Source organism: Danaus plexippus (assembly GCF_018135715.1).
Source record: "Danaus plexippus chromosome 13 unlocalized genomic scaffold, MEX_DaPlex mxdp_15, whole genome shotgun sequence".
Lineage (NCBI taxonomy): Eukaryota > Metazoa > Arthropoda > Insecta > Lepidoptera > Nymphalidae > Danaus > Danaus plexippus.
In genome coordinates, this window is record NW_026869849.1 from 7,341,906 (window position 1) to 7,362,539 (window position 20,634).

The following is a 20,634-nucleotide window of genomic DNA, read 5'->3' on the forward strand; positions in this document are numbered from 1 at the left end:
TTAAAGCGGTTCCGGATTGGAATATAATGATGGATACGTATGAGAAACAATATGAAATCCCAGAGGATATTCGTGTGTCGGCCTCCAAACCAGATATATTTCTGTATTCGTGAATTTTAAAGCGCGTTGTATTAATAACGCTTACGGTTCTTTAAAAAACCAACATCCCTATAGACCACGCCATCAAGGTTAATAAGTATTAGAAACTCACAAAAAATATTTTTGTGGTAAATTTGTATGCGGTAGCAGTGCGGGCGAGAGGTATAACAGCCAAATCTGTCTACAATCCACTAAAAGACTTGGGCCTCTCCAGAACTAACGTACTTTGAACGCAGCCCTATTAGGTTCGTTTCAAATTTGGTTAGGTAGAAAGAGGAACTTGAATAGTAAAGGTGAGAGTTTAAAGCGCGTAGGATACGGCCCCTTAACGCTACACCTGGGTCGCAAGCCCCAAGCACTGTTGAAGCTCCTTTCCCTGCAACGCGATGGAGCCGGTATCGGCACGGTGAATCCATGGAAGAGGTTTTCGTCTTAACGTAGATCATTTAATAAGAAAAGGGAAATGCTAAACGATGCAAACTTGTGTTATGCATACAAGTTAATTTGTTGGTGAAATCTGAAATTTAATCATAATGACAGTTTAGACCTTGTCGAGTTGGATTTTTAATTTGTATAGTTAAAAATAAGGCTCTTATCTATGAACATTTTCAGTTGAAGTGTGTTTTTAATCTTATTAAAACATTTATATAAAATGCTATCCAAATCCAAATTAAACCGGCGTAAACTGGATTCGGTTCTCAATTTATTTAAGTCGACGTTTTGATTATTCTGCTACACTCATGTTCACGGAAAAGCTAGATGGGTCGAATAATTCAATGTTAGATAGTATATTTTATATTATAATCGTTTATCTATTTGGCATATATATTTTGATAGGCTAACTTTAAGTAAAATCTTATCTTTTAGAGATAAAGACCACGTGATAAGGCGTTTTTATTTTACAACTTGATCAGGACTATAACAGATTGGGTTGTATGGAAAAAATTATATCTTTAGATAATTTACAAACTTCATTAATATTATTTACACTGGAATTTTCACTTTATGACCGTAATATAAATTTTAACTGTCATATAAATTGTTAAAAGAACATATATTATTGTATGACATTATTTTTATAAAATGATTCGATGGTTGTCGATCCAAATATACACAAACTGAATAGTTAAAAGCAATTCAGCCAATAGGTACTGTTATAAACACTTAGCACATTAAAGTGTATGTCTGTATCATTTAATTATGACTGTATGTGTGTCTGTGTGCTTATAGAGCACAAACTGTATGGATTTAATGATTTTTGCATTTAAATAAGTTGTTATCTTGAGAAGTCAGGTAGGTAGACCGCAAGGACGCGATGCCGAAGGAATTGTAGAATTAGCGATGGCTTGTTATTTAAAGCTACAAAACATTTATGGCCCAAAGAAAACTAGAGCGTCCTCATATAAATATAAACTTAGAATTCAAAGTATTTTAATATATTTTGTGAGAATTCAATGATACAAAAATATAAGAAAAGCGAAGTAAGTAAATAAATCGTCCGTTTAATTAATACGGACACACAAACACCTTTATCTACATTGAAATTATCTCTGTTTGAGCAGCCGTTGTGCGCTAAATTTTAATAATTCCTTCAAGATCACATCGTTTATATGCTATTAAAATAAAAATAATAAATTAAAACAAAATTACGTAAAGACAATGAGCAACAAATTTACAGTTTCTCTTATATTTTTAATTGTCAATAATATGCTGATTGTCTGAATTACATTTATAGACAATATTATAATATATGTATGAATAAATGACGTGCCTCTTAGTTCAAATCGATGAAGGATTTGAAGTGTAAGGTCCTAGATAACATATACCCCTCTCGCTTAAATAAGCACATCAATCACTAAGCTCTGAAGCTTGACCTGTGAATGGATAAGGAAACTTTTTTATAAATAAAAAAAAAACACGGCCTCATAAATCAAACTTTTGTCGTCACTGTTAACATATACTTACTACATTAAAAAAAAAAACTCGCCAACCAGAGACAAAATTACTACTTTGTTAAAAGTTAATAAGATGAATTGCTTCAAAAACAACGACTATTATTATACATACATAAATACACAAGTAAAAATATTTCATGCATAAATAAGGGCTTCACAAATTAAGTTTGTTTGTTATTGACCTAGTTTCATAATAAATTGTTATTTTACACAGTTGTTTAATAAGTTACTACACGGCAGGTGAGGTCCAGACTCATGCAAATTCATGATAACGGTTCTAATTTAGCTTAATTAAAACCCAGCCTCCAGATATAGGAGGAATCTTCAACCAGGGACATGGCTATGTGTGCTGCAATCACAAACTTCACACCTTGACCCTAACTTTGAATGGATTTCCGAACGATTTTATGTATATATATATTCATTAAAAATTCTTTACTATTTGTACAAAAACCAATATTATCTAAGACATTCGTTCTGAAATCTGTAATATAATTATATATTTGTATTTGTTGAAAATATAATATTCTGTTTAATATTTATTGTATGCTTTATATGAATCCTGTGAAATTGTACGAGTATATGAATATTAAATTATCCAAACGTTAAACATATAAGTAACATCGTCTTCTAAATCTTTTAATTACTAGATAACTATTAAACTAGTGAATTTTTATTTCTGGTGCAAATAGCTGTTACAGAACAGGCTTCTGATGAGTAAACAAGTTAAAACAATAAAGGTTAAAAGAACGAGTTAGTTTAACGAGAATAAATTACAGTTCCTAACTCATTATTTTCGCTAGCTCCGATCTCTGTTTATGCACTGATGGCCTATTCCGCTGTCTAGAGTCTAGACTACAGGATTGCGTTTACAGTGATACTGGAAGTGGAAGCGATTTTATAACCAGTTGAACAAGCTCCTATATTGGACGAAAGCAAATAACAAAAGCCGAGATCAATATTTACTGGTCGTCAATCCGCTATCGCTTATCTCAGTTCAGTTGTAAACAGTCCCTAAGTATAAACAGTATAAGCCAGTTTTTGTGACAGTCACAGACAACAATTTAAAATGCCTTCCATGTATGTATCAGCTAACGAGAGTTTTGGTACACTCCGAGTCAATTCTTTTAATCAATATCTGGCATGATTTAGTAAAACTATCCGTAGCATCTTAGTAATGATGACACATAAGTATGAATATTTGATTATAATTTTTTAATTAAAACGACACCAGTAAGTTGAAAGATAAAACAATATACACAAATAAATGAAATTGTATTGTAATTATATAAATAGTATATTTTGTAGTTTTTATCTATCTGTTTATTTTGATTAATCTCTGAAACGGCCTCACTGATTTTGGCGGGACTTTCATGAGCAGATAGTCCATTTAATAAAAAGTAACTTAGATAACATTTACCTTAGAAATTTTATATTTTAAATCACAAATATTCCTAGCCCACGAATAATTATCTATAAATTAAAAGTAACATCCAGAATTTCGGAGTTAAAATGAGGGTTGTAGGTAACAGCCGTGCTTTATGCAATACAATGGAATCTTCGTCTAAACTGAGTCAAATTGCAGATGCATACAGCAATAACAATTACACCCGAGGAGATCGTTCACCGCAAACTGTACCTCGGATAGTTGGTGGCAATAACGCATTCCATTTTAACTTGGATATATTGCAGCATCACGCACGTGCGCCGCGTTTTTGCATTGATATATTCACACCGCTGAACATTAAACGGCATGCTGTGAAGCGTTTAAAAAATTTAAAAGACATTGACCACGTTTATGTATGGATAAATCAAATCGCTTACATTCGTTCCAATAATTATGCTTTGACAGATATCAAAGATAAGGTTGTTATGTATAAAGATTATAAAATAAATAATATTAAAAATATACTTCTTAAATAACAAACGCTCGTATCATTCTTACGAAACATTATAAAACTTAAATTAATACTATTCAAGTATATACAGACACAAGCCATTTAAGTTTCAAAGTTCATACTAGCTGAAACCTAAGTTCCTGAGCAAATAGGTCAGTGCAGTTTTATTGTGAAACTTATTGAACTCAGACACGTCCAAATACTCGAAGACTGTTGACGTTATCTCCGGCATACTCCATCAGTTCGTCATACCTTCGATGGATCTTCGCCTCGATATGTCAAAGTTTTTTTTTAGGTGTCACTTTTGACGTCTTCATTTGACGCCGATTCGTAGTAAATAAAAATTAAGATTATAAAAGCTATTTAATTGACATAATGGAAGCTAAAAAGAGCTTTTATGACAGTAATATGTTGGGCGAGCGATGGTGCTTATAAAATGTATTTGAGTTTGGAATTTATAAAAATAAACAAAGAAATGTTTTATGAAATGAAATCAATAAAATACATATTAATTTTTTAAAAAATGTCTACATAATTGTCTTATAATTATACTTGCACCCGGGAAGCACTCATTCGAGTAATCATACGCCAAAAATGCCGCAAACCATATTGTAGAGAGCTGATACTCTGACGATGACGGATATCGATAATTAACAAACATAGCTAAGAACCACGGCAAGCAAACTGGCTTTCAAATGAAAAAGACCGCATCGAAAACGGTCGATCCGTTTGGGAGCTACAATACCACAAACAGACACACACGCATACATACAACAACGTCAAATTTAAAATATATGTACCTTTTTATTTCGAGGATTAAAAATCTAAAATGAAAAACCAAAACAATATGTTTTTCTAAATTTAAAATTTTTCATACATATATTAAAATTGTGGGCTTTGAATATTAAAAAAAAAATAGAAGAAAACAGTATTATATATTTATGATTTGATTATTCCACATTTATATAGTTTTCTTTAAACTATCGACGCGGCCCAACACCATCAGACATACAAGCACATTACACCGGGTTTACATTGAATTATAATAATAATCAGGTAACAGTAATATTGTCGGATGTAGCGCTTCGTTAGCCGGGTTTATGTAAATGACGTTATCACCATTACTGTTATGTCTCGAGTTTATCGATTGATTAATTTATACAAATAGTTAATACGCCAACCAACATAACATTATTCTGGGACAAGCAAATTGACCAAACCGAGGGCAATGAGAATAGTGATTGACAGAAAACTGGTCAAGAATATGAACGGCCCACGAATTATTGCATTTTATATCAATGTTATCCGCTGTATAACTTTAAATAAAAAAAAAAATAACAAATTGGTTCCCATTATTCTTATAATTATTTGTTTTAGATTCAAGCAATCGTAATTCATATAAAACAAATCGATTAAAATAAATACGAGTATATATATGCAGTGTATATAGTTGTGTTTGTACTCACTAGCGTTGAGTGGTACGGCGGGCGCGCGCGTGTGGTATGCGCCTGCGCCGCCCGCGTACACGTGCCGCGTGTAACCCGCCACCCTGTCTACACGCCCTGTAACAAACATACATATATTATAACAACCAACAAGACATGAAACTTAGCGGTGAAATAAAGGTTTGGGGAAGTTAAGTTCTCGAGAGTTCACTTAGTCTAGTTATGAGTCCAATAGTACATATTATGAATCTAACTTATCTATTCATTCAATACGCTGCTCCAGGGACGTGTAACTTATTCACAAGAGATATTGAGATAACACAAAAAATAAGTACATTACGCTATGTTATGTTTACCCATCAAATAAATATAGAATAGGCAAATATTGAATCTGGCAACGTTTGATTCAAAATATTAAACGATATAAGAGACGGTTATTATGATTTCGATGGTTAAATATTTGTTTAACAGACACGGAGCTAATGAGGCGAGGACACAACAAACACAACGTACACCATGTTAACAAATATATGTGAACCTTTTTTGAATTCAAAATTCATTGAATATAACACGTGCTACTTAGTTTTACGTACGTGTACACAAATCTTTATTTCTTAAGTAACCCCGTTCTAGAATCTTAAACCTTCTCCCCCCGATTTAAGGTCTCATTTCTAATGCACATAAAACGTATTCCAGATGTTTTATTTTTTCTTTAATATAGACTTTATGCTTTTTGCGATAAGATCGTGTGTGAATTGCTTAAGTTGGAGAACAAATAATCCGTAGCCTTTCCGTAGCCGTTCCGTAGCCTCTCCGTAGCCGGCATGTGTCCTCTACGACTGTCATCAAACTTGCAGGCTTGCTACGCGTTATACAGCCGCTACGCGTCGTACCGTCCGCAATATATATAACACCGGATAAAATATTAAACAATTTCAGAGCAAAGCACATATTCGATAATAAATTATATAAAACTATAAATGGAATATATATTTTAGTTAATACTTCTTCTAATATCACTAAATTTTTTCTGCTGACGTTCCAGTAAAATGCATATTAGATAACAGTGTTTGTGTTTTGTACGTGCTCTGTATATAACAACAGGCTCTGAGCTGCCAACAGCTGACTAACTCTGTTGACTGGCGCCGCTTATTGACGAGCGGATGGTGCAAATACTGGTCCAGAAATCACAAATTTAATTTTGGAGTTCGTTTAAGATTTTTTAGACAAAACCTCTCGCCATACTGTGTTACAGCTTAACATTTATCTTCTTACTTAGACACTCGAAAGTAACGGAGTAAGAAACTGTGACGCGTGTTACAAAAGACTTCTCAAAAATATCTAAAATTTATATATCTATATATATTATTCCGTCTTATTCATGTAATAATATTTTCTAGAGCAAAAATATTATTTCTGTTAACTAGAGTCGTATGCATATTTTTACATAATTATGAACAGTATGTAACAGTCCAGGTATATGTTTTAATTGAGTCTCGCCGCAGCCTGCCACCGACGTGTGTACGGAACCACATTATAATTGTTTTTGTTAATGACTTGCTGTCTGTACCCCACATATATCAATGAAGTTGGCTAAGACCTCAAGGTGCCGTCAGCCAGGCATTTGATGCTTTGCCTCGGCTATTATAAATCGGCTTTAGTTGTCAAATAATCACTCAACAATTCAGAGATAGGAAATATATAATTACATAAACTGTAAACCATTAATAGTCTGTATTCAATAGAAAGAAAGAGTCTGATGTAGAAATATTTTAACAAACATATTCCTACGAGATTTTCTCCGTCTGTTTTCCCTGTAAAACCTTACAAGGTCATTGAGATAGTGAGAATTAATAAATAAAATAAGGTTGAGCGGAAGTTAAAATGAAAGCAAATATAGAAGTTCAAACTGTATTAGGCTGATAAGAGAATCAGCCACAGATAAAACAAGAACTGTAGATATTCAGCTACAGAGCATAGACAAGTAAACAATAACAAAATTAATAAACGACCATAGATTACAAACACGGCAAATCAATTGTCAGCCATTTGAACACACTCGTATGTATTGACTATAATCAGGATCTGACTAACAGGCTACTTAGTCGTTATCATAGCACATAGATATTGAAAATAGACAGCAATTTATTTCATGGCAGCATGGCTCACTTTCCCTTTGTTGCTTTTGACGTAACTCTCGCAGGCCACAGGCAATAAATTCGCAAAATAACACAGATTATACGCGGCGCCAAATTTTTTTACCGGTGATTTCACTGATATCGCCATATTTTATATTTGTTTATTAAATATTAGTACATTTTCTGTAAATTCACGAACTAAAACAAGAAACGAATAAATCTAATGTTAAAAAAAAATACACATGTTGACCGAAATTTATTTTAATGTATGCATAAAATAACATGAACTAAGTAAAATCACGGATGAATTGTTTTAAAATAAATGGACATACCGACGTAATACATTCCGACGGATAATTCTTAACTTTTTCTAACACAACACTCAAATTATAACCGAATAAAATACGTAAACAGAGTCCCGGCGGTACGATACGGCGCTTCAGTTAGGAAATATGTTTTTGATACTGAGTTATTGTAGCGTTATCAGTGTGATAAGAAGTAATTATTAAACAAACGAATATCGCCCGAGAAACGAGAATATGTACTGATAACAACAGATTTTTATTCGTTATCACACGATACGTTTCCAGATATGGCAAGGAAAATTGCCAAAAAAAATAAACTATTAGATGATTCAAGTTCTATATATATATACATATATATTTATATTTTATGGAGAATACGGTTTGTTTTATAAATAATAATTTAATAAGTACCGGTTTCACATACTTAAACTGTCGGTATTTAAACCCCAATCCGGTTACTATAAAGTAACTAATTTTAATCACTTACTTAGTTATCACTTTATATTATTTCACTGGCATACACTCCTATATAAAAAGTTACTTATTCTAAAGTATAAACTCCTAAGATGAGAATTCTTCCATAAGATCAAAATAGCGTTCCGTATTGTTAGTAACAAACTGTTCTGTACGGAACAGTAATATCCATTACTCTCCTTTGTGACAAACGTTATACAAGTAATAAAACCATCGCTACCCTGCATATCTCACATTCCACATCCAGGAATGTTTGGGATTCCCTGAACTTTCCGAAGCCCGCCGAAACTTGCCGACTTTTCCGCTGTAAGAATTTCACTTACTTATTTTCTGTCATTGCTTATACATACAAACGGATATATTGAACAAACTTATATATATTACGCAATTTTTTATTTATGCCATAACGTGTAATGAGTGATTTAGTTAAAAAAAAAACGCTTTGAAGAATAAAAGCTAAATATAAAAATACCGTATGCACCGGCTTTTGTTGTGTCAAACGTTAATTATTTTTTAATTTTCTTTTACAAGTTAATTTTCCCTAATATAACTTCACACCAGCACTTTTTCAATTACATTAATGAGTCATTAAGACATCAGAATATTCTAAATGAGTGCATTACCTCATAACTACGATTGTTGCTGGATTCTGTCATCAATGTGCTAAAGATATCACGATTGTTGTCTTACTATGATAAGGATGGACGTATGGATGGATTTGTTCATAAAATCAAACATGTTATGATCACATTACAGAGATATGTATCATATTATTTATCAGAGAGATTAATATGGGATGACATTCGGGTCCTATAAATATAACTGAATTGAACTTAAAATAAGAAATACATTTTCTTGATATGAAATAAGATTTTTAAGAAATATAATGTAATGATTTCTGTATTTCAACGTTATCTGTGTACTTGGCGTTTCATATTCATCACATTCAAGTGTTTAAAATGACTACAATAACAATAAACATATCCAAACAAACAATCAAATAATAAATAAATAATATATAATATGTTTAAAGATGAGATCTCCTTACGAATAATAAAATACCAGATGAATAGTATACAAATACAACAAAAAAGGTTTCTTATGTTTATTTATTTTTTCATTTATTTATAATAAACACAACAGGCTATTTTTATTGTAATATACTGTCTTTATATAAAATAGTCTAGAAAACATATTGAAACGACATCATAAATTGTAATTCAATGTTGATCTTGCTTTAAAAGTGCATTTCCCAAACTTAGAAGCACGTGAATAATAGAAGATTACATTTATATGAACAATGTATGTAATGTATATTTTTAAAATATCATAAGATCAAAGTTACCAACATGACAGGCATAAATAAAAAAAAAACGTATTGGACACCAAGGAGGTTACATCCGTGATCCTCCAAGGAGTTTCCAAGCACTTCACATTCCCAGTCCAAAATCTTACAGTTTACATTAATATATTTTTGCGACTGTACGTGACGTGTGTTCGTTTTCAATCCTCGAACGTTATGCCTCGCAGCGCATATGTTAAATATGGAGCCAGCAAAATGTATTGTATTGTATTTATTTCCCGCGAGAACTCACTAAGATTTGTAATTTGTAATGTCATATGGAACTTATTGTTATATATTTGTTTTCATTTACGTTACAAACTGACGCTAGCGCAATATATAAACGTACAAACGATCAAGAATCTGACAGTATATTCTAGGATATTCGATTTTTACACTGAACCACATTAAAACGGAGGTAATTTATTATTAACACAATATATTGCATAAGGCTTAAGCGCCATAAAGAAATAATAGTTAAAATGTCACACATAGAAATATTAATAACAGAATGCTAGTAATTTAATCAGTCACTCATAATGCACACGACAATGTATGAATATGAAACTAATGTGACAAATGTCGCAAGTCACCATTATAATAATAAATCAAATGTAATTTTTATACTAATAACTAATATGAGGTATTTTGAATCTTAGACATAAACCAAATCGATTCATCATGACAAAGAGGTTGCATTAATTAAACCTACAATTTGTTTATTGTTTTTAATCTGCATTTTTTTTTTTAGAATACAGATAAAATAAATGCAGTAAAAAAACTGTTAAAGCATTGTCAACATATGTTTCCGCTATATATAATGTGTATAAAATTTAAGCACGGAATAAAATTTCTTCGTTAAAAGTTCATAATGTCTCGATTTAAATTTACCGTAAACAATCTATAACTTCACTTACATTGTTTTCAATAAACTGATTTTTTGATAAACAGATGACAAGAAACTGGTGTGTAAGATACTACATATATAGAGGTAGATATATTTGTGAATATCCACGTGTATGGGGTCCCAGGGGATGAGCATCTCCACAGCAATACCTCTATCTAAATTATGTAAACAAAGGTACACAATTTATTGCTTATTACTTCGGAAAGTGAACCTTACTGAAAGGATATCTATGGGAGGCTCGGCCCTCCAGGGAAGTATTTGAGACGCGTTACAGTTTACAATAGCGTCGAACTAATTTAAACCTGCTCCAGTCAGTTTCGTATTTGAATAATGATTCAAGATAATATATGAATTACTGTGATACATGTATCTCAACCGTTTGATTCTCCTCTATCACAGACCGATGAACATTAATCTCGACAAAAACTTACACAACATAAATCACGCTCAGAGTACTTCTATACATGAAAATATAAAATGAAATTCAACTTCAATTTATTATCGCTTACATAATCGATACGGAAGTTGAATTTAAAACAAGCAGTACCAAGTCTCCCGCCAAAAATCTAAAATGGAGAGCGGCCATCTTGATAGCGGGACTGGAGACGCCTCACGTTTTGCTGAGTTGAGTCTTGATGCATGCTTGTTGTCATTTTGTGTTAGTTTCGTCTGCTTTACGAGAGACTGATTTAATCTTTACACGTTTCGTGGATGGTCATCAATATATTGTTCCTTCCTCTTAGTTTTATTGCACTTGTCATTTTTATCAGACTTATCATAAAAGATGACTTTAAACTTCAAACACAGTTTAGATGACTTGGTATCTGTATTAGCATCTAATATATCTCAAAATAGATGTCCCAAGGTAACAAAAATTACAATAAAACCAGATAACAAATAATTAAATTAACGAAGAAATGTACGTCGTAAATTTATTGCTTTAAATTGAAGACACGAACAAAGGAAACGGACAAGGTTGACTTAATCTGTTGAAAATTCGGAATAAATATAGTAGAAAAATTATATTTAGCAGAATATGTAATGATATCTACGACTTTCGCAAGTGTTAATTTAAATAAAACTATTATTATCGGATGTACACCAAATAGTTTTAATTTAACACAACACATTATTAGCAGCGGTACTATATAAATTAGGGAGTCCGTAAAACCGATTCCAATAAAACGGTTTTTTTTTTACGGGAAATATTTATGTCATAATTGAATATCTCGTATTATGTCTAAGACGTTTTCATATAAGTTGTAACCAAATTATATATACATATATATATAAACGTATCGCTAACATCGGCAGTGCAAATAATTTTTAGTGTCAATTAAAATTTAATGAATAGTTTTGATAAATACAGTACCTAAACGTAGATGTAGCTATAACTGTTTTGAACACTTCAATCTCTAAGTAGAATCGCTGGTGGAACAATAATTTTGATGTTCATAAGCCTATAGTCTGGTTTGATGTTAGGTCGCTGCGTGCTCCTTACTCCAGACACAATTTACGAGCCATATCCGTGGGTAGTTCGTTTGTCGTAAATCAACATTCAAATATAGAACAATGTTAAAAACATTATTACGGATTCAGTTTTCATTCAATCTAAAACCATGCACCTGCTTCCTTTCACTATGTTTTCTTTTTTACTTTTTTTTATTATCTTTATCCATAGTTAATCTTTAAAACATATTCGTTCAATATATTTCTAAAACTTTAACTATTCAAGGTAGAAAAATATTGTCAAAAAAAAAACGGCTTAACGTTTTTGTGACAGCCAAAAAATCCTTTTAAGTAATTACTTTTGAAAGCCAACCTAAAATCTGTTATCGCGCGTTCCTAAAATATATCGAGTTTAATTTATTATTTAGAAACTAAATATGAAATCAATACACTCAGTAACGCGAGTCCGGGATAAACTCCACGATAGTTACAGCACACAGCTCACTCTTTGGATATCAGATAAATGGTATCATGACAGTTATACTACGAAATATAAAAAATACAAAGTATGGAATTGTTGTTCATTTGAAGTTAGCTTTGCAACAAAAGTAAGCTGGCATTTGTCTTAATTGAAAAGTAGCTTGATATAAAAATCCAAGTAAAAGTGTTGATAATAGCGTAAGGAGAGTGTGAACTCTTAAAACTTACACGACCCTGCGCCAAGTCACACTTGTTGATAAATGCCTGCACTTAAGTTAGACAGGTTTATTTGGTGGATTTAAGAATTATGTACACTCACTAATTGTTTAAATGAAAATAAAAAAAATAAAATGCATTAAAAATTAACATCGCACCAACCACGTTAATGTTAGTATTCCTTTATAATGGTTTCTATTTTTAAAACCTTGCTGGCACGCAGATTTTCAAGTAAGTTGATAGCTTAGACAGATAGCTTAGGGGATTTTGAATACGCGTGTGAAAGAGAAATACTTATCCATCCGTCCCTTTTTCCCAAACCAAATAATTTCCCCTTCTCTTTTCCTCCTATCTACCTTTGAGTCTCCTATAGGGCTCTACAAGAAAACTAATTTTATGTTACAGGAAATCTCATGACTTTTTAGCACACCATGTGACAAAATATCATGTAATTAAAGTTTAGTAGTTCAAGAAGTAGTAGCCTAATAAATTTAATATTTTACCATAAATATACATCCCCAAAATATCTACGTCTTCAAATCAGAACCACAAGATTCGTGACTCTACATCCAAATAAATCTTTTAGAGAATGACGAATAAATAGATTCTTATCTCTGAGACAACGCTTCACTTTAAGTATTTTACTGCAACGTAAGCCCTACATCCGTTTAATATCAGTAAAAAAATACAATAAAACGACTATTTGCAGATCGGTATATACTGTGTGTTTATATAAACATGAAGATTAAACATCAGGTAAAAATATATTTCATAGCAATGAGTACGTGCTCATGACATACAAAGCAGAATGAATAAATATGTATATATTCTTAGTGCATACAGTTATCACGTTAAGGAGAACGGTCGTTAGGTCGCCTGGGCTACTATTAATACAACAAGGGACGCATTAAGACTACTTTCTAAAGGCATTATTTAAAAGAACCCCTCTTATCTCCCTGCGAGATCTTAACTTAGGGTAATAAAGTTACCAGCTTTATTAACAATGTACGGGGAATATGTCTTTTTTATTACTACTAATTTTATAACAATAATAACAGCTTGCTATAGGAAGCTTCAAATACGAGATTTTTATCTGATTATAGATGCAATTACCAATAACTGACTGATACATTATTTATCATATAATTGTGATACATTTAAATGACGTATCATCTGTCTCCTGGCGTGTCTGATGGGTCGCAGCGATAACTGCCTCGTGTAAGGTGATGTAGGACTCGCGATTACTCACAGGTGTCCTGATTGATAGCTGGATTTCACACTCCGAGTAATTCTCGTTATATTACGTACGTTATCCGAAAAAAACGTGACGTACATTTTAAAACAAGCTCGACAGAAAGCGCTATAAGCTTTCGTAAACAAAAAATTGTTTAAGTTCTTTAAATAATCATAGCAACATGAATTTAAAATGCACTTTTGGCGCCCGCACAAACATCGCCGTCTATAAAAACTTAACTATTCACTGTTTCTGTCGAACTTATTATGAGAAAACACTTAATATACATTAAAATTCTGAATTGTATTAATGAAAGTGAAATTAAGGAAAATAATTAAAAAGAATGCAATGAAATAAGAAATTAAATTTTATTATAATTATAATACGAGGAGCCAGTCACGTCGGCCGAAACATTTAAAGCAACAACCGAGGCACAATTAAACAGGTTTATCCTTAAGCTTGATTAACGCGTTCACTTTTTACTGTAAAGCCGGAGCTTCTCAAATATCCCACAAACAAGAATATATACCAACATTCTAACTTAAAATAAACTACAAATAAACAAGCTATACCGTTTTATTCTTATAATAATATATTATACTTCTCTTGATGAACATGGAAAGACCTGTGCCCGAACTCATAATAACTCATGTATGAAGTAATTAAGTAATTAAAATTATATAATATTTGCAATAAATAGTATATAATGTTTGCAATACCGCTCGGTAGCGGCTGATATAATTATTGAAGCATACAACAATTAATGAATTTGATAGTACTAAAAGCAAATTGTGTCGACATACAATGTTTGCACTAAATAAATTTGATTGAAAATTGAACCGCGCTAGTCAAACAAACAGGACTTTTATGATTAAAGGTAATTAGAAATAACGTAGCCTCGAGTCTGCGGTCAGATGAATACTATATATATATATTTATTTATTTGTTTTATATAATGGAAGAAAAATATATATAATCAGAGTGAAAGAGTAATCAGAGGGCATGTTTATTCAAGTTGGTACCCAACAATGTATTCAGTCATGTTGAGGACCGCAGGTTTAGAACACCTGAGCAAATAAGCTCACGATAAGCTCATGTCATGTGTGTTGTTTCAAAAATTAAGGTGAGCATTATTTAAAAATTATTAAATTTGTATGACTGGCAGCTTCCAATGAAACAGAACGAATATTATAAAGTTTTAACAAACCTCCATATTCTGATACATATGTAATATAATTAAATATACTATATAAAAAAATAATTGAAAAAAAGAAATCGCAATTTTATTAATTAATTTGGTCATATAAAATATAGAAACAAGTTATTCTTCAGGCGATTAAAAAAGTTTTTTCGTCTAATAAAATGTATAGTAACAAGGTCCGGGTCAACAAACCAAAAGGATTTACATTATAAAACTCTCAAAGACTTCCGGGTCCTAAACAAAATGCCGGCTTATTAAGGATGAACAAATAAGCTCCAACAAATTCGTTTCAATTGCGCCTGTTTTAACAAAACCCGTGGCAATTAATTACACCTCTCGTTTGAAAAAAAAAACCTCCCATTGTTTAAACCAAACAGAAAAAACTGTGATGTTATTTTATGGAATATATTAAGTCAGACGCAAATAAAACCTTCTCACCGTAAATTCCATGTAATACATTTAAATCTGCGAGTTCAGTGGAATGTCGGAAGACGAGCAAATCGTCGGTACACTCGAACCTAACAAACTTTAATTCCGACCCCGACAATGGCCTACTTCCTATATTTCAGATTTCGACTTATTACGGAGCATGTACGAGAAATTAATTACTTCGCATAATGAGAGCGTGCGTTCAAACCTTTGTGGGCAAAATGCCTCGTATATTTTGTGTACATTCCCCTCTCTTGGCATCCATTTATTAGGCACAAAGAATATTGATGACGAAATTCAGAACAGATAAGATAACTTTTGTTTCGTATTCATTATTTACTTTATAATATTAATACGTATATTAGCAAGCTCGTTAAGGGCAAATACGAATTGTGCCTTTTCGCTGTGTTTATATATAATACTAGAGAGAGCCGTTCTGAGATAAACATCTTTATATTATGTACCTATATATTACAGTAGGCGAGCACATGCGACTTACACGATGGTATGGACTTGAATCAAACATATTCATTAAAAAGAACGGCTTAGGAAATAGACATACATTAAAGAGCTTATACATAAGTAGAGGAAACGTTATAATATATTTATACAAACATATTTGAATAGATATTTGTAAAATTTTAATTTCATCTCATATATACGACCAAATTTTAATTTCTTCCAGCTCAGTTTTGATAAACATATTTAATATATATTGAGTACATTATTAAGATTAAAAATAAAATTCTATTATACTACGAACCCTCAGACATTGCATTAGGACGACATTGAAATCAGCTCTTTAAGTTGAAACAATATTTTGTATCGTTTATTCTCCGTCATCTATCATTACTATGGACGATTCAATTGTTCTTGATTTTAACGTAATATGTATGTAAAAAACTTATTTAAAAACCTTATTAACTCTTCTCTAATTTATTACAGCTGTGTTTTGACTGCTTCTGTTCATCCGGATGAACTTCATCAATGTGTGAATATTTTCTTATACTCTCTTCTCATAGATTCATGTTTGTTGACAACTGTATGTAACACTTGGTCACCCTACCCCCATCAAACCCCATCAAATTCTTGGCCACGCAAATAGTCTACTAATCTTAGCAGCTATGTAGCAGACGGATAATTCGATCTGACGACATCAAATGCCCATTTCTTGGCGAATAACCTCCTTAAAGCTACCTCTAGAGTATTTTAATGATGTTTGTATGTGAAATAGGAAATAAATTTTTGTATACTAAAATTTTACTTATATTCGTATTTTGTGTGCCTTAAAATTATATTTATTTAATGGGAATATATTATTTTGTTTCATTACTTAAAATAGCCATTGATGTCTTAGATTCTCCTCATAGATATTGCTTACGATCATATATTTCTATTAATTTGTATCTTTAAACGAATTAACTAATCATTTTCAATAACAAAACGAAGAAAACTATTCTTAATACAACGAAATAATTAATTCCAACCAAGAAAATCCAAGAGCTAATAAATCGTTAAAAATATCGTATTATAGAAATTTATATGATAATATGATTGAAAACAAACGAATGATAATAAATAAAAAAATAATGAGCTAAATAAAAAACTTATTAAATATATAAGAGATATTTGCGTTAACATTTCTATTAGGATATATTTATTATAGCGCGTATCGCTCCAGCACTACGACAGGTTTGCGGTTGTAACGATTCATTTGAATTAGATCGCTATTTCCACTAAATCGAAACATTTCCAACACACAACATAACTCTTTCTGTTTCCGAACAGTTTAAAACACATCCCATTATTACATTTAATATAAAACTAAAAACTATTTCAATTATAATATATCAATCAAAATAATTGTTTATATTCAATTGTAAAATAATATCGCGACCGCAAACTACGATTAAATATAACAGGCCTAGGCATTGAATCCATTCAAATATTTATTTTTAAAGTTCAATTAACACAAACCGTAAAGCTAGGGCATTCAGCCATTAATTTCAATCTAAAACCGCATAACTAAACGCGCTGCTACATTACCAAAGAGGCAATATATTATAAAATAATTTCGAAAATGAACACTGAAATAAAAAAGCTCTCAAATCAAAATGCAAACCAGTATCTGTACCCGCAAAAACCGTTAGAAATATGGCGGTATTTTTAAAAATCCGAACGTACAAAAGAGGAATAACATACAAGGCATTTAGCCCAGCCATTTAGAAAATAAAATTCGCTTTTATACCGGAGGCAACAAACGAGGTACGTACCCAGTACTTCCATTACAACGAACCGCTTTTCAGCTTTTAATATTATTAACTTAATATTGAAAGAAATTCTACTAACATAGTAATCTCATTTGCATCCAGAACCGAGTTAGAAAAGTACACAGACGTATCATTTTAATAAGTCAGATTAATTAATTTAATGTATTAAAACATCGTACAATTACTTCTTTTTTTGCGCGTTTTATTTCGCTTTAATTAAATTAATAGTTGTTTTATAACATATTTTTATATGCAAATTATTCTAATAACTTCATTTGTGAACTAACGCACATATCTTTCCGTATTCAAAGTATATAAATATAGAGTTTATTAGTTCTTCTGTGATAATTAGGATAGACAATTGTTTAGTGATTGGAATCGAGTTATTTGTATGAATCTTTGACAGCCAGAACTCATCATCAAAGTTCCATAGCGTTAAACAAACTCACGTTACAAAGTTCCTTCTAGATCCAGCGTTCATTGTATATAATGTTGATTCATCTCAACAAACAGTAACACATCCAGCATTATATAAATGAAATGAAAACATTTGTTTAAGTTTTTATCTTTCAGAATGGCAATGAAAACACGGCGTCGTGTAGTGCTCTCTCAGCAACAGCCTATTTATATCGGAGAAAGGCCTCGTGAGCTAACTATCCCTCACTCAGCTCCACAGCTGAATCACGACTTATATAATATTTTGGAAGAACTGAAAAATCTGTTTGTTAATTCATTAACATATTCTTACACTGTGGTTTTAGTATTTGAAATAGATAGATAAGTTAATGCTTTATTCGCAAATTCAAGTAATAAAAAAAAACCGTTAAAAAAAACATTTACTATGACAGTGAAATTATTTAAAAATATCACATCAATCCTCGATTGGTTTGCAACCCTTTATTAATAGGACATAATCATATAAGAGTAAATTCAAAGCGGTAATTGCCAGCAAAACTATGTTTAATACCAAACACTTGTTACATTCCAACGCTAATAACTCTCAGTGTTAAAAAAACCTATCAATAATATCAAACTTGCTCCGCTATACACTTCCCCGGCACGGTGAAGTTTGGTTTTGAAAACTTCGTCATTCCAATATACCTCACTCGTCTTTATATAATTGAAATGTTAGTATTTCATTGCAGAAAATATAACAATTTATTTTTCTGTTTACTTTAAGTTTAATCTATTTCAGAGGATGATGTTTGTTACAAATGTGAGGTAATAGGTCGTTTAGAACTTAAAAAATAGTGATAAAACCCACTCAATACGTGATAAATATTCGGATAAAATAAATCACTTATTACACAATAAACGGAGAATGGCTCCAATTAGTTATTATTTATATGTAATTAATGTTTTAATTTATTCTACAAACAAAACCGTAATTAATAAATCTAGAGGCAATATTTATTAGTCAGACATACACATAATACGCTCATATTCTATGGAACGCTAAGTTCCCTAAATTGTATTGTTAATTTTAATTAACTCCTTTACTAGTTTGAACTCGTTTACATACATATACTATGTAAACTTTCGCGTTCATATAATTAGTTGATATTGTGAGTGTGATTAAAAATTATCTTAATATAAATTAAATTATCGTGGTCTTTTCCCCTCGCGAACGAATCCGCAGTCAGTTTACGAGTGTCGTAAAGCGGGTTGCCATGTCGCTTCTATTTTTGACATTTATATAACTGGCTAGGGCTGTCATGGGATCGAAGGGTGTAGGCTGGAATACTCATAACGTAATAATACAGACGAAAAACAATGTAAAAAAAATTATAATTTAAAATTCAATCCAATGTAATAACAACATTGGAACATTTATTGTATATTCAACTGATAATATAAAAAAGGAATTTCTTTATTTCGAAGATATAAAGGAACTTCTTTATATCTTCGAAATAAAAAGATACAATACCTAAAGGAAACTTATTTAGTCGCTAAATGAAAAACCGAATTAGGCAAGCGTGTTAGTAACAAAAAAATAATAAATGTAACACAATTAAGTAGAATTAAGTAATTTTAACAGTAACACGGTAACCCTAATGGTCCGTCTGAATCCAGAACGCTTTGTTTAGAAATCCGACTGGCAATATTGAACATTTCTTTTTAAGACCAATAATGGCGTGGCCTGAGTTATAAACGGAACACATCCCAGTTTCCGTCTGACTTACTTTTGAAGATAATTTATCTTATGGGGGATATGTTTTCAAGGGAATTTCATTCTTTATGACTTTGCAATAATGAAAATTAACAAATAAATAAACCTATGGATAAAATACAGATTATTACAGACAAATGTAATAGGATTCATATTTCCTTATGTCTTGTATTTAAATATTTCACATTAGAATACACATTATACACTTTATTTTTAGGCATTATATCTTGAAGCTGCTATAACATTAATTGTTATCTACATATAATACTGCATAGCAAAATATCTCCATAGAAAAAAAGATTGATGATCCTTCATACTTTATAATGGCAGACTGGCATTCAATACAACTGAGATGAATTTGTTTTGACACCGTAGACTCTGATAACAGTTTCCGTACGATCGCCTTTATTGTTCAAGTTTAGAATAAAACCTGCCGCTGTAAAACCAGAGACGTAAAACGCTTCACAAGCAGGAGAAAATATAAATTAAACTCTATTTAGCGTTTCATACTGAAAAAAAGAATGCAGAGAATGTGGAGATGAATGAAGGTTACATTATTACCCCGATTCATGTAAGGCATTACATTTAAAACATCGCAAAATACAGACTATTTAGACTAGTT

At 31.4% G+C, this 20,634-nt stretch overlaps 1 protein-coding gene across 2 annotated transcripts in view; it reads right to left on the reverse strand.

Annotated features, from left to right (window-relative positions):
• The window catches only part of LOC116770344 (calmodulin-binding transcription activator 2), an 82,248-nt gene extending 74,266 nt beyond the window's left edge, over positions 1-7,982 (reverse strand). For both annotated transcript variants that reach the window (XM_061527809.1, XM_061527810.1), the window contains exons 1-2: positions 7,868-7,982; positions 5,419-5,514 (exon numbers count right to left, since the gene is read on the reverse strand). In XM_061527809.1, the coding sequence (XP_061383793.1) occupies positions 5,419-5,514; positions 7,868-7,880 (109 nt within the window). In that variant the 5' untranslated portion in view covers positions 7,881-7,982. The remainder of the gene's footprint in view (positions 1-5,418; positions 5,515-7,867) is intronic.
• Positions 7,983-20,634: the final 12,652 nt, after the last annotated feature.